At 40.8% G+C, this 26,645-nt stretch overlaps 1 protein-coding gene across 5 annotated transcripts in view; it reads right to left on the reverse strand.

Moving 5' to 3' along the window:
• The window catches only part of WRN (WRN RecQ like helicase), a 135,027-nt gene that overhangs the window by 51,491 nt on the left and 56,891 nt on the right, over window positions 1–26,645 (reverse strand). For all 5 annotated transcript variants that reach the window (XM_081221208.1, XM_081221210.1, XM_081221207.1 and 2 more), the window contains 4 exons: window positions 25,196–25,278; window positions 20,237–20,343; window positions 12,904–13,091; window positions 499–673 (listed from right to left, as the gene is read on the reverse strand). In XM_081221208.1, the coding sequence (XP_081077334.1) occupies window positions 499–673; window positions 12,904–13,091; window positions 20,237–20,343; window positions 25,196–25,278 (553 nt within the window). The remainder of the gene's footprint in view (window positions 1–498; window positions 674–12,903; window positions 13,092–20,236; window positions 20,344–25,195; window positions 25,279–26,645) is intronic.

Raw genomic sequence — 26,645 nt, forward strand, 5'->3', positions numbered from 1 at the left:
ATTTTTCATGATTAGACTTAAATTATGAAATTCAATTCCAACTTTAAAGAAATTTTTTAATTAATTTTTTTATTGGAGTATATAGTTGATTTACAATGTTGTGTTAGTTTCTGCTGTACAGCAAAGTGAGTCAGTTATACATATATGTATATCCACGCTTTTTTAGATTCTATTCCCATATAGGTCATTACAGAGTACTGAATAGAGTTCCCTGTGCTACACAGTAGGTTCTTATTAGTTATCTATTTTATATATAGTATGAAATTAACAACACTGTAAATCAACTATACTCTAATATAAAATAAAATTTTAATTTAAAAAATTTAAAACATTTTTAACTAAAAAAATAAAAACAAAACAAAAAAAAGTTGACTGTCCCTCCTGGAAAGAAAAGAAGAAGAAGAAGAAGGTATTCAATAAAGATTTTGTAAATAAATATTAGAGAAATATCTGTTTCCACTATGGGGAACAGACAGTAATGATGATCAATCTTCACACCTGAATTTCATCTCTCATGAATCTATGATGAACTTGTTTCCTTAAGTTAATACTCAGTCCTGCATGGTATGTTCCACAGGCTAACTTCAGTTTCTTAAGTTCAGCTGTAACTTGTTCTGTCATTCTTCTAGAAGGACAGTAGATGATAGCTGGACCTTCAAATTCCCAAGCAGAACTAAAGAAAAAGAAGAGCAAAAGGATAAACATATACATATAGGCTTCAGACCAGTTTGGGTTTTACCTAATTTAATTTTCTCTTTCTTTTTAAAATTTTAATTTAATTTCATTTTAATTTAGTTTTTAAACTTTAATTTTCCTTTTAGTAAAAAACTAAAAGGAGAAAGCATATAAAAAACAATGACATATTTAACAAATACCTGAAACATTTTAGACACTCAAACGTGGAAATAAGTTATATTAAACCCAAACAACTTTGACTTCACTTTTTTGTTCAAATTAAAACCAGAGACAAGTTTATTTATTGAAGCGGAAGCCTTGCTAAAAACCTGTAAACTAATGGAAATGCAGTTACCGTCCTTTGGAATTGCAAAGCACTAGATTAACAATTAGTCTTCATTTATATAAGAAATGTAATGTTTACATAGGAGAAGAAATAAAATTTATATTATTCTTATTCCCTCTTATGATCGTAAAATTGAATTTCTATATCTGTTTACTAAAAAAGCAAGAACTTTCATGCAATAGTAAAAGATCATTTTTATAGTTCAAGGAAGTATTTACTAGTATCTTGAGACTATATGACCATTATAGAAAATAACATCTGTTAGAAAGCCTGTTTTAGAAACTTGCGCTTACTTATTAAAAGTATAAATAATGATCTCCATAGAACATTTATTTAATTCCTCAACGTATTCATTTATGTAAATACATTCATTTATGCTGACCTAACCAATATAAAAAGAATATACTATTTAGATTTAGGAAAAGTTATTTTATTTAATTTTTAATGTGCAAAACCTGTGATACAATTTCAATTTTTAGCAATCTATTTTACAAACACACACATCTGCCAAAAGATACATATACACAAATATTCACGACAAAACAATAATAGTGAAAAATAATCTAAATGTTCATGATCATATACATTCATACTACAACATGTGAAGTAAATATTTAAAAATTAAATGTATATAAAACCTTTAAGAAGGACTATGGTAAAAGTCACTGAAAACTTAGAGGGGAAAAATTAGACAGTAACTTTACGAGTCTTACTGAATAATCTACTCAAAGCAATTTTTGAGAGTGACCAAATGGACTTCCATGTCAAAAATTCATAGTAGATAACTCCATAGAGTGAAAAAAAAATGCAAATTATCTTTTTAATGTATAAGAATCTCATTTAAAAAACATTTTTCAAAGAAGGAAAAATTGTACACCAAAATGTGAATATTGTAACATCCTAAACATTAAACATAATGTATAGAAAGATAGCAGCAATACTTTATATAATAGGAGAAAACTGCAGAAAAAACTGACATACTATAGCAACCTAACAACAATAACAACAACAACTGGGAACACATATTTGCACAGTACAAAGAACAGACGCCTAAAACGCTAAATGCAAAAATATCAACAGTAATAATAACTGAGGAACGGGACTGGAAAAAAATCTACGTACTCTTCAATTTACATGCATCTGTATTGTTCAAATTGATACAAACAATGTGGATCACTTTTTACATTAAAAAAAGCAGAAAATACAAAAATCTGAACTTATAGAGCAGAAAAATCAAAGCAGTAAAAATTCCTATTGATTACAGCAGTGAAGTGGCTGGTAAAAGGACCTCCCTCCTTGTCTTCTCTGAAGAAAGAATTCAGCAAAGAGACCAAGATTGTGAAGCAGATACAGCATTTATGAGAAGCAAAGTATATGCAGAAGAGCACATGGGCGAACTCGCAGAGCTAGCTGCACCCAATAGGGGTGACTTAGATCGCATATATGGGGCAGTCTTCCAGGTTTTCCCTAGCCAATCATCTTGCTTGTGCCCATATTTGGCCTGACTCAGGTTCCTTCCTGGTCAGCTCGAAGGTTTCTGGGAGGTTGGCAGGACATATTATGGGCTGGTGTCTCTTCCCTCCTTTGGCCCCTCCCCTAGAGTTGTGTTATCCGGAATTCCTTAGGGGACAACTGAGGACCTTCTCTACACATGTATTGGGCTGAGAAATCCCCTTGACCACAAGAATGAGGAAACTGTGGTCTCAGGGCCCCAATGCTCCTCCTGGCATCTTATCTCAAAGTGACAGCAGAAGACTGGCTGCAGCTGCTCAGCCTGGGGCCCATCTATCACCTACCTCAAATCCCGTCTGAGAGGTGTGGACCCCAAGGAATCTTTATTGGGAGGATGAAGGGGGAAGGTCCTTCTGTAGCTTCTTCAGGCTGCCACTGGGCTCATGGACCCTACCTAACTGGTGCCGTGGAACTCTCACCCTGCCTTGTCAAGGCCTTGTCAAGGGACCCCAGAAAGGCTTCTGCTGTTATCCCAGCAGTATCTGTCTCAGGGACTGGCTAGCATCCCTGCATCACCATCATCTTGACGTGGAACTGCTGCAAGCCGGAAGAAACAAACTTAACAAGCAGATTGAAAAGGCACGGGCCAAAGATCAGGAAAAGGATTATTGCAACGAGAGGCCCAAACAGGGGTAAGAACAAGGTCACACTTGGTAACACTCCTCTGATTGCAGTCCAGATAGAGTCAGTGCTTGGGTATCCCTGTCCGAAGGAATGAAGCCATCTGGCATGGTCAGGTGTCCTCTTCTACTAGCCTAGTGGTGTTGATGTGGGTACAACATGTCTTATTAATAACTGCAAATACCCCTCTCTGTTCAGCCAGAAGAAAGTCCAAGGTCAGTCTGTTATCCATTACTACATCAGCTGAGGAACTAACAGACAACAAAAGTTTGGAAACTGCATTCCCTGTGGACCTACTCAGCGTTAACAAGGTTATCCAGAAGTCTGCGGAGCACTGCTTCATGGCAAGCAAAGCCTTCCCAATGGGACGCCAACCCAACAGCAGCTCCAATCCCTGCCAAAATGAGGCCAATTGCCCTTTTGCGCCAGGGGTGGGTGATATTATGGATGGTAATACCTAGGTTCCTTTGATTACTCAGTTGGCCTAACGTACACTGTCCCATAAACAGAGCACTGTCTACACAAGGAAAGGCTACAGCTAATCCCGGGAAAGGGAAAGAGGGATTGGGGTTGTTCTGATGAGGCAATGGGTTTATGTCTAGACCACAAAGGAACAGACATCCAGAAGGGGCACATGCCTGACGCACTGTTGTAGAATTAAACCAATTCTCTAGAGAGCCTGCCCAAGAGGGGATCCCGTTACAGCTTGGGGAGGGAGGCCCACCATTATATGAGGGTGCATGAGGGGTGGGGACCCTTCCGTAGGCCTTGGGTTGGGGGGACCTACATTACACTCCAGACAATTGGTGTTTTTCCTGCCCAGTAAGTACATATCCCATCTGGGCTTTGTCCTTGTTTTTTAGTCTTTGATTGTATTTATGGTGAGGGCACCAATGGGTGAGATTTCCACCTGTATCTTTGTCAGGGCGGGTGAGAACAATTAAATTCTGGAGTAACAGAAGCATTGATCAGATTCTGAAGGTTCCTCAGAGTGTTACTGCAAGTTTTCACGCTGGTTGCATAGGGGCAGCGGCAGCAAGACAAGCTAGTCTTATTGCAATTTAATGTAAGCGTGTGGTTCTCATCAGATCTATTGACGCGAGGGGTTAAGGTCTAAGCATGGAAGCTGCGCTAGGGACGGACTATGAACTTTAAGAGTAGGGTTAGAAGGACCCTCAGTAAGGTAAGGTCGTCACTGCTAGGTGTAAAGATTAGCTTGTTTTTAAGCCATAGGCATCGCTCTGAGGATAGGGATGACAGATCCAGCACTGGGGCAGATTTTATCCCTGAGCTGTAATTCTTGAGAGATTTACTACTGTGTTGGATTCCCATTCCCCTGACGTGGATCCCCAAAAGAGGGAGAGAAAAGTTAGGGTGATTGATAACTTCATCATGGCATCAATCAGGGTTTTAATTTCGGAAGCAAACAGATAGCAAGTAACAAAGAAACATCAAAAGAAATCATATAGTAAACGAAAGCCCAATAGCAATTATGGTGTCCCAGCCTACCATCACTTATCTTGTTTCTGTCACCCAGAGAGTCCCAAAGGAATCCATGTCAAAGCGAGAGTTTACTTATCAATGCGGTTGTCAGTGGCTCAGGGATCACCTTCTAGAAGGGGTATTTGAGGGTTTGGGGTAGGTTCACAGGAATAGCTGGGATATATGTCTTCGGGTTCCTGTAACGTATCAGTGGAGGCAGGTTTAATCCTGGACAGACGGACCCAACTCGTGACTCCCTGGAGCTTAACTGCTGTAGGGGTGCTCAGCGGGACTTGTTAAGGACCCTTCCACTTTGGGAGTAGCTGGGCGTCAGGGGACTCATTCTTTCAGGTCTTTAAAAGCACCCAGTCCCCAGATTTACAATGGAGTGACTGGGGCTGTTATCTGGGAGCTGGGTTCTGTTTCCATGTTCTTTTATGGCCGTTTGGACCTGGCCCAGGTTTATAATGTATTTAAGATGGGCTTGGTTTCTGGGTCAGTTAGCATGTCCAGGGTGAGGAGTGGCCTTCCATGTGTCATTTCAAAGGGACTCAACTTAATAGCTGTTTTAGGGCCCCCCCTGACCCTTAGGAGAGCTATTGGCAGCAGGCGGTACCACGGTTCTGATGTTTCCTGACACAGTTTGCCCACGGTTTTCTTTAGGGTATGACTGGCCTGCTCTGCCTTCCCTGAGGATGGAGGTCTCCAGGACGAATGCAAGTGGTATCTGATTCCTAAGGCCTGTGAGAGCTGCTGGGTAACCCTGGCTTTGAATGAGGGTCCACTGTCACTCTGGAGGTGGCGGGGTAACCTGAACCTAGGAGTGATTTCTTTTATTGATAGAAGTGTTCTAGCCACCTTGGTTGCCTTTTCCGTCCTACTGAGGAAGGCCTCTGCCCATCCAGTGAAAGTGTCTTTAAATACTAATAAGTATTTGAAGCCTTGGGAAGAGGGCACTTGACCGAAACCCATTTGCCAGTCCTCTCTTGGGTAAGTCCCACGTCACTGGGCTGGGCTAACAAGAGGGGTTGGGGGTGCGGCTTGAGGCTGCCTCCGGATTATGGGTGGTGCAGAGGGCACAGGCTCGAGCAACCCTTCTGATTGTCCCTGGGAGCCCGTTCCTGTAAAAAGCTGGAAAACCACAGCAGACATGGCATCCCTCCCCAGATGGAGGAATCATGTGGCCCTTTAATAATTTTCCATTGGTCAGAAAGAGGTATGAGCAATTTTTGATCTATGTGCCACCAGCCATCTATTCCCTTAGTTCCCCCTTGGTCTCGTGACCAGGTCTCTTCGGAAGTTGAGTATCTGGGTACAATGTTAGAAGGGGCAAGGGATGGGATCAATGCCATTTCTGTTGTGGGTATCAGGGCTGCTTTCTTTGCTTCCTGATCTTCCCTGTTGTTCCCTTGGGTAATTTGAGAAGTTCCCTTTTCATGTCCGCGGCAGTAAATGACTGCTACTTGTCTTGGTTTTTGAACCACTTCTATGAGATGTAGGCTCTCAATCCCATATTTTATAGGGGAATTTTCGGCATTCAAAAGTCCTCTTTTGGGCTTCCCTGGTGGCGCAGTGGTTGGGAGTCTGCCTGCCGATGCAGGGGACACGGGTTCGTGCCCCGGTCCGGGAAGATCCCACATGCCGCGGGGCGGCTGGGCCCATGAGCCATGGCCGCTGAGCCTGCGCATCCAGAGCCTGTGCTCCGCAACGGGAGAGGCCACAGCAGTGAGAGGCCCGCGTACCGCAAAAAAAAAAAAAAAAAAAAAGTCCTCTTTCCTTCCAGATAGCTATGTGGGCATGTAGAACAGGGAAGGCATATTTTGAGTCTGTGTATAAATTTACAGTTTTTCCTTCCCCTGGGGTTAAGGCTCGGGTTAGAGCTACCAGTTCAGCCTTCTGGGCTGAAGTGTTGGGTGGCAAAGGTTTCACTTCTGTGACACTATGAGCGCTCATGATAGCATACCCTGCCCTCCTGACCCCGTCCTTAATAAAGCTACTGCCGTCAGTAAGCCATTCTTCCTCAGGGTTTTCTATGGCTTGATCTGTTAGATTAAACCTACAGGCACAGACCTGGTCAAGGGTTTCAAGGCAGGAATACATTAGTTCTGGGCTGTCAGCAGGCATCCGTGCAGCTGGGTTGAGGGTGCAGCAAGTTTTAAGGGTTACCTCTGGGGAGTCGAGGAACAAAGCCTGGTACTTAGTAAGGCAGCCTCCAGTTAGCCAATGGTGGCCTTTGAGCTCCAGGATCCCTTGTATTTGATGGGAGGTCTGGACTTCCAGTGGCTCTCCAAAGGTAAGCTTGTTAGCTTCTTCCTATGAAGCAGAGGCAGCTACTACCCAAAGGCAGCCAGGCCAACTTCTAGTTGTTGAAAAAATAGCCTATAAGCTGAGGAACTTCTCCAACTTCTGTATTAGGACCCCCAGGGCTGAACCCTGCTTTTCAGCCACATACAAGATGAATGGCTTTTTTCAACTGGGAAGACCCAGAGCAGGAGCTTTCGTGAGGGCCTGTTTGATACTATTAAAAGTTTTTTCCTGTTCCCCAGTCCAAAGTAATGGTTCTGTATCTGGGCCTTTAGTAGCTTCACACAGGGGCTGAGCCATTAACCCAAATCCTGGGATCCCGATTCTGTAAAATCCTGCCATGCCTAAAAAGGTACAGAGATTTTTTTTTTTTTTGTCTTTGGAGCACTTAGGCCTAATATAGCTTGTTTTCTGTCTGGAGATAGTTGTCTACTTCCAAGGTTTATAATGTATCCCAGGTATTTAACTTGTTGCTTTGAGATTTGTGCCTTTTTTCTGGGGACCTTGTAACCCCGGGTCCCAGGGAAATTAAGAATTTCAGTGGTGTTCTGATCTGAGGCCTCCATGGAGGGGCTACATGTTAATATATCAAATCTACATACTGTAGAATAGCCCCTTCTTTTAGGTGCATTTCCCTTAGTTCCTTTCCTAGGGCCTGGGTGGACAAGTGTGGGCTGTCCCGAAGCCCCAGAGGCAGTACTGTCCGGGTGTATTGCATCTGGCCCAAGTGGGAGTTAGTCCACTAGAAGGCAAACAGATATTGTGGGGAGGGATGAACTGGGATGCAAAAGAAGGCATCCTTGAGGTTGAGCACAGTAAACCATTTAGCATCCTCAGGGACCTGGACTAATACGTTACAAGGATTGGCCATGAGGGGGTGTGTACGAACCACAGCATCACTTACTGCTCTGAGGTCATGCACTATCCTATGTTCTCCATTTGGCTTAACAACGGGCAGAACAGGGGTGTTACATGGAGGCTGACAGGGCACCAAGAGGCCATGTTTTAAGAAGGTATCTATGAGGAGCTGTAACCCTTTTTTGCTTCCAGTCTTATGGGGTACTGTCTCTTGGTAGGGTACGTGGCTTCTGGCTTAAAGCTAATTTCCACAGGTTGGGTGTTTATGGCCCTCCCAGGGACTCCTCTGTCCCTAACTGGTTCACTGGTTGGAGAATACGGCTGGGAACAGGCCCTTGCTCTTCTTGTTGATCTGCCTTAGTCAGGGTCAAGATAAGGGGCTGCTTGGGGCCTCCTAACTGTAATATGGCCCCAAGGGAGCCCAGAAGGTCTCTCTCTAGTAGTGGCATAGGACACTTAGGGACAACCAAAAAGGCATGTGAGATCAAACACTGCTCAAATTGCCAAGGGAGAGCCCCAGTGAAGTAATGGGTGCAAGGCTTTCCGTCGACACCAGTCACTGTGCAGCTTTTAGAGGAAGGGTCCAGCGTGAGAAATCAGGCCAGAGTATGTGGCTCTGATATCAATTTAAAAATTGATCTTCTTATCTGCCACATCAAGAACGACCCACGGCTCCTTGATGGAGACAGACATCTCATGGGGGAGAGCTGCCAGAATCCCAGGGCCACCTCAGTTGCCCAGCACGGCCATCTCAGGAGTGGGGGCCCCTCTTCCCTGTCGGGACCAAAGGCAGTCCCATCTCCAATGACCAGTCTGCTTGCAGACTGGGCATGGCCTGGAGGGCTCCTCTGGCATTCACGGGCCCAGGGACCGGTTCACTTGCATCTAAAGCGTTCACCCTTGTTGGTCTTACCTCCAGACTGATGGCTGAACCTTCTTGGCCCCTTTGGGTTGCCCTGAAGTTGCAAGGTAACGTCAACTTCAACAGTGTGTCTGACAGCAAGGGCTACCAGTTTAACTTGCTTGAGCCTTGGCCTGCCTCAACTCATGCCGAGTTCCTTCCTCCTCCTCAGTTTGATCTCGATTATTAAATACCCCAAAGGCTACGTCTAGGAGTTTGGGCATAGGGGTTTGTGGGCCTAATTGTAACTTTTAGAGTTTTCACCTAATATCAGGGGCAGACTGTCTGATAAAATGTTGTCCTAGCAGGGACTGACCCTCAGGAATGGAGGGGTCTATGTGAGTAAATTTTCTAAGACCCTCCACAAGCCGTCCCTGAAAGAAGGCTGGGTTTTCTTCTTTCTCTTGGGTCACTTCCATGACCTTTTCATAGTTGACTGCTTTTCTAATGCATTTTCTCATTCCTTCTAACAGGCATTGAACCATGTGGTTCCTGGCCCTCGTTCCCGCCAGGGACTTATAATCCCAAGGGGGATCCTGATTTGGGACTGCGTCCCCACCCATATCATAAATGTTGGGTTGGTCCCTGGAGAGCTGATCAGGGTGCCCCTGGGCTACTGTCCAAATCCTTTGCTTCTTTCTCCTCATGGGTACAGCAGGTAGATAGTACTATTTGGACATCTTTCCAGGTTAAATCAAAGGCCAGGGTTAGGGCCTGAAATCCTTCAATAAACCTACTAGGGTCTTCAGAAAATTGGCCCAGCCTTTGTTTGCACTGGGCTAAATCGGTTCGGAAGAAGGACACGTGTACTCTGATTGTGCCTTCGCCATTTGCCACTTGCCCAAGAGGGCATATTCTCCCTGATCCTTGGTGATAGGAAGTCCCACTACGGGTTACCCCCGTAGGACTAGTTTTTTCATCCTGGGGTACCAGTGTGTATAGAGGGGCATAGGGAGGCGGGGTTTGGGATTGGCCAGGGGGATCCCGAGAAGCAGGGGTACTTGTAGGAGTAGGAGAGACTCGGTTTCCTCCTGAGAGTTTGGGGGAGTTAAATGAGGACCGTCTAGAATGTCGAGAGAATTCTCTGATTCTCCAGGCCTCTGATTACCAGAGCCGCATAGAGCAGGATTCTGGTAAGGGGACATGAAGGCCTGGACATAGGGAAACTCAGTCCATTTTCCCAACCTACAGCAATACAGATGCAGTTGCAAGATGGTTTTATAATTTAGAGACCCATTTTGGGGCCATGTTTCTCCATCCCCCAACATATAAAGGCCAGGCAGTCTATAGTAAAACTTAAGCTTTTTTTTTCTTAGCCCATCTAATTTTAAAAGCTTCCAGTTCTTAAGGACACATCCCAGAGGTGTTTCTTCTGGCTTAGAAGGGGATCCTCCCATGTTGAGCAACCTGCAACCAAGGATGAAGAGGCTCACCTAGGAATGGAATCCAGTGTCGTGGAAACATTCACCAGAAGGCTTTAATTTGGAAGGGGTCCAGAGTGTCCCCTAGATCCCCATCAACCCTGAATCAGACGTCTCTGGTTGAACTTAGTTCCTTGCGCAGAGAAAAATGTTGCAGTTGCCAGGGATTCCTTGGGGAGGATATTTTGATTATATAGTCATTGTCCTATGATTATTTTTCTTACACTGGGGTGTATCCCCCGGGACCAGGAGTCTAAAAGATTCAGAACACGGCTGCATGGACTCAAACAGCCCAAAAGGCCGATGTGGAAGAGCACATGGGCAAACTCGCAAAGTGAGCTGCACCCAGTAGGGGTGGCTTAGATCACTTGCATGGGGGCAGTCTTCCAGGTTGTCTCTGGCCAATCATCTTGCTTTTGCCCATATCTGGCCTGACTCAGGGTCCTTCTTGGGGCATCACACGCACCTCTCAGTCTAGATGGATTCCAGCACAAAGGCTTCTAGGAGGTTGGCAGGACATATTATGGGCTGGCATCTCCTCCCTCCTTTGGCCCCTCCCCTTAGAGTTGTGTCATCCCGAATTCCTTAGGGGATGACTGAGGACTTTCTCTGCACATGTGTCAGGCTGAGAAATCCCCCTGGCCACAGAATGAGGAAATTGTGGTCTCAGGGCCCAATGCTCCTCCTGGCATCTTATCTCAAAGTGTCAGCAGGAGACTGGCTGCAGCTGCTCAGCCTGGAGCGCATCTATCTCCTACCTCACTATTACAAAAGGATTCACTACTTTGCTAAGAGGTTTACTAAAGACTGTTATTTCCTCATAACAATTTCCTGAGGGGGAAAAGAAATCTATCATCATTTAACCATTAAATTAGATAGGTGAGAAGGGCTGATCTAATTTAAATGCACCATGCATATAGAAAACAAATAAGATCAGAGTTTAAGAAACATGTTAGCTCAATGAAGAGAAAAAATGTGAATACTGATAAACAAATGGCAGAATTAAATGAAAGGAAGAAAATGAAAATAAAAGGTAATACTTTGAAGTCTCAATTTACCCTCCATCTCACTGCTCATTAAGAGGTAAATTTCTATTTGCCCAAGATCTGCAGAGAGCATTCTGACTCTGAGTGGTTCCCTGCTACCACAACTCTTCTTGGAGGATTGAAAATGGGTACAAGATCTTTCCAGATTTGCTTTTAGAAAAACCACTGTCACATTCAATATCAAAATCTTTGAATGGTCTTGGATGTTATCTTAAGGAGTCTGGCCTTTAGTCCACAGGAAAGGAACACCATGACCCAGGGATGTGCTTTCAGATGATAAATCTGAAAATCAGGGAGCCCTGAGGAACAAGGATGTCTGTCAGGAGAGACTATAACAGTCTGAGCTAAAAAGTAATAAAAACCTCAGTTAGCAGAATTAACATGAAAGATAGTGAGAAGAAATTATTTACATAAGATATCATAAGAGGACAATATAATCACGTCAGGAAAAAAAAAAGGAGAGGGTCAGGGGGAAATGCCATCGAGATTGAGAATACTATGGACTGAAAAGGATCAAACATTAGGAAAGTAAATAAGGATCTGACTGTGGATACTCTAACCTAAAATAAACAGCCTTCTTCAAGAGAAAGTTTTACCTTTAGGACAGAAAGAAAGTGAAGTATGATGTGTATTCACTTTGGAGAGATCCCTAGAGCAGGCAGAACATCCAGAGTATATTCATTACATTCTTGCTTTAATCTGAATACAGGACAGTCAAGCCAAGAGTGAACTCTACATTTAAATTCATCCTAAAGGACCCCAAGAGTTACCATAGGGTTTCCTTACCTAGGGTCAATCTTCTTTTTACCCCTTTCTGAAAAGAAAAACACTAATGATATTCTTTAAACCCTATTCTCCTCTATTTGTTTTCTGTTTATATTGGTAGGACAAACATTATTTCCATCTACTCTGACTTAAAAACACAGTTCATAACACAAAAGTTATAAGCTTTTCACTGAGAAAACAAATCAGGGAATAAGGCTCAGGGAAGCTTTCTTAGCATACATATAAAATGCCTCCAAGCGGGGCTTCCCTGGTGGCGCAGTGGTTGAGAGTCTGCCTGCCAATGCAGGGGACACAGGTTTGTGATCCGGTCCGGGAAGATCCCATATGCCGCGGAGCAGCTGGGCCCGTGAGCCATGGCCACTGAGCCTGCGCGTCCGGAACCTGTGCTCCGCAAAGGGAGAGGCCACAACAGTGAGAGGCCCGCGTACCGGAAAAAAAAAAAAAAAAAAGCCTCCAAGCAAAATAAATAGGAAGAAGAGCTAGTGACAGTTTCTTCATCAGTAAAATGAAAATAATATGTAGCTTACTGAGCAGTTATAAGGATCAAACTAGATCACTTATATGAAGCACCTATGATAGTCCTTGGCACATGATATGGGCTCAAGAAGTATTTATTATTAAGATGACTTTTTAAATTCCTTAATACTCAAGTTAGTCATATAACTAGTGAACTAAACAGAATTCAGATAAAAGACTCATTTGTTTTTGTTGTTTGTCAATTATTAAGTGTATGTCCCCTTCAAGTAACAGTATGGAGTATAAAAATATTAGAATTAGTTTCTACCTTCCTCAGTCACTGATTATATAACATCACACTTGACTTGAACCAAAGCTAAGCAGAATTTGAAATATGTTAAATATACATTAGAAGGAAATAACTTTAAAAAATAAAATACATTTTTTAAAAAGAAGAAAATAGTTACTAAAATTTATCAACCATGAAATTCTCACCTTGTCTTCTGGACAAGAAATTGCTTCAGATCCTGAAGGATGTTTCCTGTTTTTCGTCCAACTTCTAAATACAAGTTTGGTCGATCAAAACCAGTACAGGTAATGTGAGGATCCGTCAGTTTTAAGCAACGTACAATGTCTTCTCGGATTGAAGAACTTGCAGTAGCAGTCACTGCAACAATTGGAACCTGAAATAAGTAAAAGTGATTTTTAACCAAGGGAAGAGCTCAATAATTCCCAACATCTACTGCCTCTTAGAAAGAGACTGGAAGACAATTACAGGAGGAACAGAGGAACGGGGTTAAAAATGAAACTTTAAAATTATTCTCTTTCAAAGAAGAGAAGACCACTTCCTTCATACTTGTTTCTCAGCCTTTTGAGAAATCATTCAAATAAAACACTAAATTTGTAAGATTTCTAAATGCAATCTACCTTATTAAATTAAGTCCATTTATTAACTATCTACCTCTCCATTTATTATTTTTACATTTATAATAGTGCTGGTACAAATGAGGGGTATGTTATGTCTTATTTTTCATTAATCTATCATTCACAAATTATAAACCCTTCATTCACTGAAAATCTACCTATACAAAGCCCAAGTCTTTTTTGTCTCCTATATTAAATATATTGGTCGATGGCTTTTCAGATCTATTGTAAAAGAAAAGTTCTCAGTGATCTGGATAACCTCTCACCAGTTATAGTGGGTTAATCATGGCATACTATGTAAAAGAAAAAAGGAGAGAATGAAACATCTATTATTAACTGATTCCTTGAGCACCCGAGTCATGTTCTATTTTCAATCTAGCAAAGACTTCTTGACTGCGTTAGCAGCCAAAGCAGGAGGCACAGCAGGTACCAGGAAAAACATGAGTATGTGATCCTTCAGAAATTCTAAAGTGGGATAACAACACACCTCCCATGAAACTAGATTTAATATTTCTGTCACTATTATCATAGGGAGTTCTAATCAACTATGCTATTATTTCATAATCAGAAAAATTGTTCCTATATCATTAGCTGCTCGATATCCAAGATTACAACTTTCTTGATACTCTTTTTAGCTTATTACAAATACAGTAAATAATATCCTCATAACATAGTTCTTCAGAGACAATACATCTACCTCACAAATCAGTTTAAGCAATTATCGTACATACATGAAAATTTAAGTGCAATTTGTAAAAAAGCAATTACAGAATTTGAAAAACAAGATACAATTTATTAAAAACTATTTTTACAATCAATATAGCTTTGCGGAATTAAAAATTATCTCAAAGCTCATGTAAAAAAAATCAATTAAGTTTGGGAGTAATTTTTAAATGGGAAAAAATTATATCAAAATCAATGTGACCAGTAATTGGCATTTTTATATTCTCTATCCTTAAATTCTGTGAAATTATTTTAAAAATTAACTTAATTGATTTTTGGCTTACAATCAGACTGTTCTCTGAATTTAGAGAGTGTCTGCCTAACAACTTATATATGAATATGCCAATTTATAAAGAAGTTAGTTTCTCTAATCGAGGCTTAATATATATGTATATACCTGCTTTATGTCTTTATAGCGAATAAAAATATCTATAGCAAATATATGGCTGAGAATAAGGAAAGTTTAAACACTGAAGTTCTTAGGACGTGCATATTCTCACCCTCACAACAACAAAGAGTTCCATCAATGTAAGTGCGTTACTCAATTTACAAATGCACTAAAAAATGATTGTTATTTAACTGCATATATACATAAAGACAGAAGTTTTCAGGATAGAGACTATTAAGAATAGAGGGCTTGATTTGCTTCTAAGCAATATAATGTATGAGTGGACAAGCAAAGCTTTTGTGAAAAGAAGGAAATAAGCACGAACCATAACACATTTTGAAGAAGTTAGTAGAAAAATCTGGCAAAAAGCAGCACAGTGGTGTAAAAATCTCGTTTAGAATCAATTGTCTGAGTTCAAAGCCTGCCTTTGCCACTAACTAGATGTGAGATCTTGAGCTGTTTATTTTTTTTACACATATGTATTTTTTGGCCACGCTGCATGGCTTGCAGGATCTTAGTTCCCTGACCAGGGATCGAACCCGTGCCCCCTTTGGTGGAAGCGCAGAGCCCTAACCAGTGGACTGCCAAGGAAGTCCCTTGAGCTATTTATTTCACTCTCTGAACTTTGGTATCCTCATCTATAAGATGGTTGCAATAACAGCAACAACCTCATAAAGTCACTGTGAAGACCAAATGGGATAAAAGGTCTAGTGTGCTGAACACAAAGGTCTAGTGTCTAGTAAGCACTCAAGAAGTGTCAGCTATCAGATATTACTGCAACAACTGAAAAGAATTCTACAAAAGAACTGCAGAGACATGGCCACTACTCCCAGACGTGCCACCGACTTTGGAAAGGGCTAACTTCTCTTGGCCTCAGTTTTTTCATCAAAATATGAGATGGAGAGGCCTACAGGATGTTTACCTCTCTTCTAACTTAAAAATTCTCACTTTGCTACTAGAAACTCCTTATTCTAGTGGCCTGCTAACAGGAAAAATCAATATAAATTCCCTCCTTTGCCAACATTCTACAAAGTCACAGTTAAGAATGTTGCGGGCTTCCCTGGTGGCGCAGTGGTTTAGAGTCCGCCTGCCGATGCAGGGGATACGGGTTCATGCCCCGGTCTGGGAAGATCCCACATGCCGCGGAGCGGCTGGGCCCGTGAGCCATGGCCGCTGAGCCTGCGCATCCCAAGCCTGTGCTCCGCAACGGGAGAGGCCACAACAGTGAGAGGCCCGCGTACCGCAAAAAAAAAAAAAAAAAAAAGAATGTTGCTTCCACAACTTAGAAAATAGAATAAAGTAATGGAATGTATCAAACTTAATGGAACAATATTTACTTTCACTTCAAAAATGAACAGAATATTCTCCCTTAGAATCTTTGATGCTTAAAAGTTATAAACTACAGTGAAGTGTAAAAATAACACACAGGCTGGTTAGGAGAAAGGTGTCCATACAGCCTGGTTTGCTGGGATACTCTCAGTTTATCCTGTCATCACAGCATAGCTTGCACCTTTTAAGTTTCAAAAGCAAACTGGTGTGGGTGATAAATTACCCTGTCACTCAGTTATATCAAGTTCTGAACTCACGAAACTTGTTCTTTCAGTTGGCAAATCTTGGTTTCTTTGGTAATAAGTACCAAGTTTTGTTAAAACAAGCAACAAGGGGCTTCCCTGGTGGCGCAGTGGTTGAGAGTCCGCCTGCCGATGCAGGGGACACGGGTTCGTGCCCCGGTCTGGGGAGATCCCACATGCCGCGGAGCGGCTGGGCCCCTGAGCCATGGCCGCTGAGCCTGCGCGTCCGGAGCCTGTGCTCCGCAACGGGAGAGGCCACAGCAGTGAGAGGCCCGCGTACTGCAAAAAAAAAAAAAAAAAAAAAAGGCAACAAAATGTAAATTAATCTTGTGACTATAAATTTAGGAATGCCTTAGATATATACTTGAATGGTGTCACATCTACGAATTCCAAGAACTATATCTGCTTCTAAATTTGGGTGGTACAGTTAATCTATGTACTCTATAATATCATGCTTCATTCATTCATTCATTCACTCACTAACTCCAAATAGTTCCTGAGTGTCTACTATGTGCTGATCTTTGTGAAAGGGCTGGGGAGAAAGTAATGGGGAGATCCAACATGTCTCACATTTCTCACAGTTCCTCTTATTTGAATTTCAGACTTTTAAGGCTGATGTAAAGCTTTCTACCTGGCTGCTCTTTCTTAAGACTCATTTTGTCAGATTCTCTCCAAATGAGAATCTTTATGCACAATGAGTTAATGATTTTTTGCTATTTTTGAACTTACTGAAATAATATGGTGTGAAGCACTGTGGGTTTACGCCAGTTGTCCCAGGGTGATTGTGATTAGAAGAAAAAAAGCACTGAGAACAGTGAGGAAAATGAGAGTCCTACAACCACCAGGTGGCATTTCTCACCACTTGGCTAATAAAGAGAATTCATGAAAACACTAGGGGAAAAAGGTTTTCTCAGCCATTGCTTGATGAACAACCTGTGCTACAGTGAATCATCCCAAGAAATGAAAAGAATCTAATGGAGTCCACAGCCTGACATAATAAAAGACTTAATTCAACACTGAAAAGTGTTTCAGAACTGCATAAAACATTTAAAACTCCTCTAACACAATCCTTCTAGAATCAAAGGCCCAGAAAAGGATTAAAAAGAAAGCAATCTTCCTAGTTTCTAAAAGCTTACTTTAAACCGTTCTAAATTAATAGAAAGCAGTCCTCAAGGAACCTGAGCCTAGTGACTTGCGCCATACAAATATCTTCTTTCTCTATACAGGTACTATTAACACTATTAATCTTTCTATATTATTCATACTGTTCCATACACCATTTACTGCTTGGTACTATTGCTTCTACTTTTATAGGTAAATCTGAATCTAAACTCCTTTACTGGACTATGTGCTACTTTAGGGCAGAAACTATTTTAAACTTCTTTCGAGTCATTTGCTTTAGAAACCAGCATAGTGTCCTACTGTGAAGCACTGCCCGGCCCTACCACTCACTGCTTGTGTGGGAAAGTTACTTCTCACATTCTCAGCTTTCTCATCGAAATTCATTTATTCACTTACCCCATTACTTATGGAACACTCACTATGTGCCAGGTACTGTTGTAGATTTTATAAACCAAATCAGCAAAAACCCTGCCCACAAAGAATATTCTAGTGGGGACCCACAGGCAATAGACAAAGTGTATTATTAATACGTTAAGTTAAACAGTGATAAGTGCTATTTTAAAAACAGGAAAGGAATATGAGGAAAGCTGATAGCTGGGGGAGAGGGGTTAATTTGAAATTTTGAATATGGTGGCCCAGGAGGCCTAAAAAAAAGGTAATATTTCAGCAGACTTGAGAAAAGTGAGGGATACACCATGTGAACTACCCAAAATTATGGGTAAAAGGGGAAAATTATTCAGGGAGAGGGAAGAGTGGGAACAAAGCCCTAAGGTAGGAGCACGGTTGGCACCTTTGAAGAATATCAGTGAAAACAAACAGTAGGGTTAGAAGCCAGTGAATGAGGAGACAAGTAGCAGAGGATGAGGTCAAAGATAAAATAAAGGCCAGATCATCATTTAGGATATGTAGTGTTTGTCTTTATTTAGAGTGAAATGGTCTACAACCAGAGGGTTCTGAGCAGAAGACATGATCTGTCTGACTTAACATTTTTGAAATATCACTCTGGATGCTGTATCGAAATAGACTAAGGAGGGTAAGAGTGAAAACAGACCAACCAGGAGACTGCTGTAATAGCCAGGTGAAAGGAGACGGTGGCTTGTACCAGGATGGTAGCAGGGATCAAGAGAGAAGTGATCAGATTCTGTACATATTCTGAAGACCTCGTGAGATTTCTTTACTGTTTAAATGTGGGGTAGACTGTAAGAGAAAAAGAAGGGTGAAGAAAATTCCAAAAATCTTGGCCTGAGCACCAGAAGGATGCAGCTGCTACTAAATGAGATGGGGGAGATTAAGGGAAGAGCTGTTCTGGGATGGAGAGAATATCAGGAAGTTAAGAATAGGTTACGTTTCAGATGCCTGTCAGGCATCTAAGTAGAGAGACGTTGAATAGACAGCTAACGGTTATGTAAATGTGTGTGTGTGTGTGTGTGTGTGTGTATACACATATTAATCCATAAAATGATTAAAATAAAAAATAGTAATAATAACAGCAAATGCTAAAAAGGAGGGAGAGAAACTGAACCACTCATACATTGCTGGTATCAACTCAGGGTGAGGATATAAATTTGGGAGTTGTCAGCATAAAGATTTTAGTTAAAACCATATATTGGATGAAATGACCAAGGAAGTAAGTACAGAGAGGAAAGAGAATAGGTCCGAAGACTAAGGTTTTAGGCATGCCAATGTTAAAAGGGCAGGGAGATGAAAAGAAATAAGCAGAGGAAACTGAGAAAGAAGAGATAATAAGGAAGGAAGAGAACCAGGGAGTGTGCTATCCTACTGGTAAGAAAAGAACTGTTTCAAGAGGAAGGTAATGAAACTAGTGGGCAGTGGGGAGGGGCGACACAGGGGTAGGGGAGTGGGAGGTACAAACTACTGGGTGTAAGACAGGCTCAAGGATGTATTGTACAACACAGGGAATAGAGCCAATATTTTGTAATAACTGTAAATAGAATGTAACCTTTAAAAATTATATTAAAAATTTTTTTAAAAAGAAGAAAGTAATGAAGATATTTATGTTGCTGGATTGTTATGAGGGTTAACCAAGATAAAAACACTGACCCAAGGCCAGTCCCATAGTTGGAGCTCAATTCACATTACTTTGATTCTCTCCCAATATATCCCTGCTAAGTGTTACATTCAAGTTTTTTGTTCATTTGTTTTGTTTTATTGTAATGTCTGCTCCAATCAAATCTTTATGAGAAGAGCTAACAAAAAAGAAACTATATTTAAGATAGCTCTCAATAAGCACGCTTAATAAGAAATGAGGTTGAACTAGATAATCTATCAAAAGAATAACAAATAATTTCTAATACTTTTTTTTTGGTTTACTCACATAAGCCAGTTCCAATAGGTGACAAACCATACAATTCAATTTATTTAACATTGTTGAAATAACAAAATTATACAAATGGAGACCAGATTAGTGGTCACCAGGGGTTAGGGTTAGGGGTGATGGGAATGGTGGGTATGCCTGTAAAAGGACGGCTCCAGGGAGCCTATGGTAATGGAATAGTTCTGTATCTTGATTGCAGTGGTATAGTTATACAAACATACATATGAGATAAAACTGTATAGGACAATATACATACATACCCATACACACTTATAAAACTAGTGAACTAAGAATAAACTGTAGCAATGTCATATACCTACTTGATACTATACTACAGTTATTAAAGATATTACCACTGGGAAAACAGTACATAGAACATCCTTGTACATTTTTTTTTACAATTGCCTGTGAATCCATGATTTTTCAAAATAAAAAATAAAATTTTAAGTTTTTAAGCTCTTCGTATAAAATATGCCATTCATATAGAACACTCATGTAAAACTTTCCTGTTCTTTATAATTAGGAAAGAAAGTGTGAGAACCAGAAAAAGTTTGCCAACTCCTGCTCTATAGTATTCCTCAATAAATTACAGGCCAGCCTTAGAAGGAAGTCAAGGTTAGAATTTTTTTTAAAAAATCTTTCCCCTGCTTACACCATCCATTTGCCCTTTCACAGAGGAATCTTCAGCTTTTTGGCCATTCCCCAATCCTGGACTCTCCCTTGGTAAGAAAGTCATTTCAAGACATTGCACTTGGCAAAACTTACCGATGGGAGTATTGCCTTTATGGAGCCCAAAGTTCTGAATGAACTTCTAAAATCATGTCCCCACTCAGAAATACAGTGAGCCTCATCCACAGCAATAAGTGTGATACCTATATAAAAAGAAAAATATGTAAATGGAGAAAATAAAGTTCAAAAAAAGTAATAAACGCATCTAAATTGTTACCACCATCTTCATTAGAATATATAAATATTACAGAAAGTAGTATAAATAATTCAAATCAAAGTATTTGGTTCATATAAAAATATAAGCATAAATAACATCAGATAACACCAAAAATTATTATTGAAAATAGGCAAAGGGAGATATATGGATAAAAGGCATATGGATAAAAGAGAGAAATATATATTTTTCAAACAACATATTTATTGAATTTTAACTTTCATCATTATTCCTCAGAGAAATTAGTTACTTACTATTACTTTGTCCTCAAAGCTATCACTCATTTGCAATGATAATGCCCTAAAAAAAAGAGCTGTTCTCTTTCTCTTTGGTAATACTTTCAATTTTATCTCATGGATTAGCTATCAAAAGAGATAGGTGGCTCAGTGGTTAAGAATCCTCCTGACAATACAGAGGACACAGGTTCGAGCCCTGGTCTGGGAAGATCCCATATGCCGTGGAGCAACTAAGCCTGTGCGCCACAACTACTGAGCCTGTACTCTAGAGCCTGTGAGCCACAGCTACAACTCCTGAGCCCATGTGCCACAACTACTGAAGCCCGCGCACCTAGAGCCCGTGCTCCGCAACAAGAGAAGCCACTGCAATGAGAAGCCGGCGAACCGCAACAAAGAGTAGCCCCCGCTCACCACAGCTAGAGAAAGCCCGTGCGCAGCAATGAAGACCCAACGCAGCCAAAAATAAAATAAATAAGCAAATACAGTAAAAACGACAAAAAACAAAAGAGAGATAGAAAGACTCAGCGTATTTCATACTAAGATTAAATGCATCACTGATCACATATTACACTGCAGAGTTCCTCTGTAATGCCAGTACTGGAAGACAGATGACATCCACGTTTTCTAATATAAAATGATAAGGGAAGAACCAAATCTCATTATGTACAAAGTAGGTAAGAAGGAATGTACTTTGTTCTCTTCCCCGAGCAACGCCTCTACTCTGCCCTCACACCACACACCCACACTGAAACAGAATCAACAGTGTGTAGTAATGCATTTCGGAAAAGGGTTTTATTATATAATCGTTCACTAAAACGTCTTCAGATATTTCAAAGTCATGACAGTAGTGCTTTTGCCCTCGATCACCAAATTAATACTTAGGACAAAAATAATATTTCCCTTCAATGGGGATGATCACTACTTGATGCTTATCTGAGAATCTATAATGTTTTGCCACTAGTGAGATGATTAAAAACATGTGCTCTAGAGTCAGACTACCTAGATGCATAACCTGGCTTACTGTTTATATTACCTTAAGCATGTTACTTAAGCTTCCAAGTGTCAGTTTCCCACAAGGATAAGGTAGGTAATAAAAGTACCTAACATTTTTTAGTTATTCTGAAGATTAAATTAGATCATTCACGTAAAACGCTAAGATAGGGGCTGGCATAAAAGACAGCTCAATTAAAAAAAATAAGCTATTATTATTATAGTTATTAAATTCCCACTATGTTCCAAACACTCTTCTAGGTATAAAATGATTAGTAAAATGCAATCCATGATTTTGAGGAGCTCACAATTCTAAAAGAGGAGACAGACAGACAAGCAAATAATTACAATTCATTGAGATCACCAAGTACAATGAGTTGGAGAAGAAAAAGAAAGAAAGAAAGAAAGAAAAAAAGAAACCTACTAAACATGAACAAATACAGGTTGATCACATCAAATTTCTATTTCCTGAGTGGCTGGGACAAATTCAATGGTACCACTATACTTATTTGGGTTTAGAAACTACATGACCCAGATTTTAAATTAAATAAATTAAAACAAAGATGACAGCTCCTCCTTTATTTTAAAACCTTCCTTATAATTACAGGTTTGACTAACTAGCTCATTTTAATAAGAATTTTTATTTATTTATCTATTTTTATTATTTTATGTATTTATTTATTTTTGGCTGCATTGGGTCTTCGTTGCTGCATGTGGGCTTTCTCTAGTTGCGGCAAGCGGGGGCTACTCTTAGTTGCGGTGCGCAGGCTTCTCCTTGCGGTGGCTTCTCTTGTTGTGGAGCACGGGCTCTAGGTATGCGGGCTTCAGTAGTTGTGGCACACGTGCTCAGCAGTTGTGGCTCGCGGGCTCTAGAGTGCAGGCTCAGTAGTTGTGGCGCACAAGCTTAGCTGCTTTGTGGCATGTGCGATCTTCCCGGACCAGGGCTTGAACTTGTGTCCCCTGCATTGGCAGGCAGATTCTTAACCACTGCGCCACCACGGAAGTCCAACTAACTAGCTTTTAATGGAGTTAAATTTTGCCCTTCACAAGCAGCTGAGGCAAGCTTCTGCCAACTTCCACATTAAACGTGCAAGTCCAAGTGTCTGCCCAGGTCCAGGACATATTTCATTCTGGCACATCTGTCATTCAAGCCTACTTCCAAAGTTACAAGAAATTACAGGTGTGTTTGCTTTTAAGGTGTCTCTACGTAAAATTCTGTTTGCTGCTTCTGTTATAAACCCATATTACTTAAATAATAACACATCATAAAAATCATAAATCTGAATAGCTAAATGTCAAACTACCGTACAAATAAAATTCTGAGTATATTCCCTGCTGCAAGCGTTTTACAAATTCCTGCAAATAAAAGTTAAATAAAAGTATTTCAGGGGCTTCCCTGGTGGCGCAGTGGTTGAGAGTCCACCTGCCGATGCAGGGGACACAGGTTCGTGCCCCGGTCCGGGAAGATCCCACATGCCGCGGAGCGGATAGGCCCGTGAGCCATGGCCGCTAGGTCTGCGCGTCCAGAGCCTGTGCTCCGCAACGGGAGAGGCCACAACAGTGAGAGGCCTGCGTACCGCAAAAAAAAAAAAAAAAAAAGTATTTCAGAAAGAATTTATTCTATTTTGTTCAACATTGACAGTCAACCAAAAAGAGCATTTTCATCCATTTTATGCAGAGTACGCAGCTCTAATAACTGCAGTGTTCATAATTTAATCCTTTAGAAAAAAATTAAAATAGAGAAATAGAACTACCTGTCAAAAGGATCTAAGTAAATACTGGATTAACCCCACCACAAAACAAAACAAATGCTAAAATGGAGCAAAACATATCCAGACCACTATGGACATAGACCCTAACTTTTGCAGTAAAACCATGGAATTTATATATCTAGGGTTGTTGGGTTTAATCTAAAGTGAAATATTCATAAGAACTTCATACAACCTAATAGGACACACATCAAATTTGTTTTCCATTTAAGGCAAAAATATAACATGCCAACAGGGGAGTTTAACAGCTGATGGATGCAATTTTTGATAATATATTTAATCAAATGATAATTTCTGCCCTCATTCTTTTGTTAATATTTAACACATATTAAAAGGTAAGTATTTGTTTTCACTATATTGTTAGAACAACTGTTAAATGCTTTCCTAGAGTTATATGCAAGTAACCATTAAATGAGACACTGCAATGTTAAAAAACTACCTGTTAGGAATTATTTTAATATATAATTATAAAATGAGATCATATTACATTAGAAAGCTAAGATCGTTTGGTTCAGCTGAATGTTTGAAATACGTGCAATTACAATAGAAGCCATGACTGCAGCTCTTGGATAGCTGAGCCTAACCATCAACAAGCGAAAAACCAACGGAAATGTTTTAATCACAAAAAAGAAAAAAATGATACCAGCTTTTAACTAATTCTATATTTACATTTTCTAGGACACAGGCTCTGACTTACCATCTAATTTTTTTTGTGTGTGTGTGGTATGTGGGCCTCTCACTGTGTGGCCTCTCCCGTTGTGGAGCACAGGCTCCGGACATGCAGGCTCAGCGGCCATGGCTCACGGGCCCAGCCACTCCGCGGCATGTGGGATCTTCCCGGACCGGGGCATGAACCCATGTCCCCTGCATTGGCAGGCAGAATCTCAACCACTGCGCCACCAGGGAAGCCCTTACCATCTAATTTTTTAAGTTAATCATACTCACTGATAGCAAATAATCAAACCAACCTGACTACACATCAGAATCACCTGTGAAAAAAACTACAGATGCCACAGCCTCGTGCCAGGTGCATTAAATCACAATTTTCAAGGTTTGAGGATCGGACATTTTTCTAAAGTTTGAAAGGTGATTCTCATGAACAACAAGGGTAGAGAATCACTACACTGACTTAATTTAGATTCAGAATATGAAAAAGAGGAAATTATAATTTCACAGAATCTAAGATTCAATATTTATTCAACAATACATTTAAATGCCTACTATGTGCCAGGCACTGCACTCGGGAAATATAAAGAAATAAGAACGGCATTTTTCCCTGAAAAGTTTACAGTCTAGCAGAAGAAAACAGATATATAGACAGGTAATTACAATGCAGGAGCCTAATTTCTATGGCAGAGGGAATTATAGGATACTTTGGGATAGGACAGGAGAGACACCACGTTGGAGAGGCAGAAATTTCCTGGAGGAGATAAGGGGTTTTTTTGTTTGTTTTGTTTTGTTTTGTTTTGTTTGCGGTACACGGGCCTCTCACGGCCGTGGCCTCTCCCGTTGCGGAGCACAGGCTCCGGATGTGCAGGCTCAGCGACCACAGCTCACGGGCCCAGCCACTCCGCAGCATGTGGGATCCTCCCGGACCGGGGCACAAACCCACGTCCCCTGCATAGGCAGGCGGACTCTCAACCACTGCACCACCAGGGAAGCCCCCAGGAGATAAGGTTTGAAATAAACTTTAAAAGAAGTAAAATCCGGTATCTATTCATAAGTTTAACTTTAAAGAATATCTCAATTTAATAAATACTTATAAAGATTCTATCATACCACTTACCAATATTAGCCTGCAGTTGCTGGAGTAGGTCCAAGTTACTTGAACAGAATTCTGGAGTTATGTACACAATCCGGTATTTGCCTCTGTAAAAACAAGCAAAGAAACAGGAAAGGAAATATAAAAACAATCACCCAATGAATACAACCGAAAACCATGACACCTGATAATTTTTTAAGTAGTATATTACACCACTCATTAAAAACAAAATGAGGGCTTCCCTGGTGGCACAGTGGTTGAGAGCCCGCCTGCCGATGCAGGGGACGCGGGTTCGTGCCCCGGTCCGGGAGGATCCCACGTGCCGCGGAGCGGCTGGGCCCGTGAGCCATGGCCGCTGAGCCTGCGCGTCCGGAGCATGTGCTCCGCAACGGGAGAGGCCACAACAGTGAGAGGCCCGCGTACCGCAAAAAAAAAAAAAAAAAAAAGAATGTTATATGTATGTAGAGATGCACATATGCTGGTTCTCTGATTTCACTTCAATGCCTCAAAACAAACGTTGGCAATACCAGCCAGGGAGTATTCAGCATAAGGTGTCATTGGAAGCCAGATTCTGATTTCCAGCAGTCTAGCCCCAAAACTACAGTGGCTTGAGTTAAATGATCAAGCCTAGAGTAAACCTTTTTTATGTGTTAGCAATCCACCCATTATCCTACCCTTGACCCCCATCTCCATGATTAAATCCATAGCACCCATGTTTCTCCTGTGTACTCTGCTGTCTTGCCTACATCTTCTCGGGCCAGGGACAGACAGCATATGAAAGTCAAGTCAGTTAGTCTCTGTCCTAGAATTTGGGGGTCTAACCAAGAAACAACCAGTCAGTCTCCAAGTGTCAAGACCTGTAACATGTTAAAAAAAAAAACAAAAAGAAGCTGCAGAGCAATCTATTTTGTGACTAGAAAAGCAGAGAATGCTCACCTCCTCATAGAGAAGAATGAGGAACACATACAGAGGCTATGGATAAAAAGAAAGCCCTACTGTATTTCTAATACCCATTCCAGTCTCTTCCTGAGGGCTGACTAATTTCTTTTCAGAGGGATCCACAAGACATTCCTGTATCCTTAATATAAAATTCAGTATTTGCTTAAACTAGTGTGACTGATTTCTATTCTGGGCATATAGAATCCTAATTAAGACAATGTCTGCAATAAAGGTTAGGGCTAGGGCAAAATATGTATAGGATCTCTTTTCCATTCTACCAAATGAAGACATAGATCAAATTAAATAAAATGAAACAATGTTCTATATGAAAAGACAATGAAATATTTAATCTACTGTGTGCTAGGCATGGTGCTTTCACTAGGAATTGGAACAAAACAATTAAGAACAGAACAGATACGCTTTTACTCTCATGAAATTAACTCAGTCTAATTAACACAGGAAATCATATAATTAGTTCTGACACCAGACTATTCAGGTTTGAATCTCAGTTCTACCTCTTACAAGCTAAGTGATC

This window comes from Mesoplodon bidens (genome assembly GCF_964165515.1).
Source record: "Mesoplodon bidens genome assembly, chromosome: 20".
In the NCBI taxonomy this organism is placed as follows: Eukaryota; Metazoa; Chordata; class Mammalia; order Artiodactyla; family Ziphiidae; genus Mesoplodon; species Mesoplodon bidens.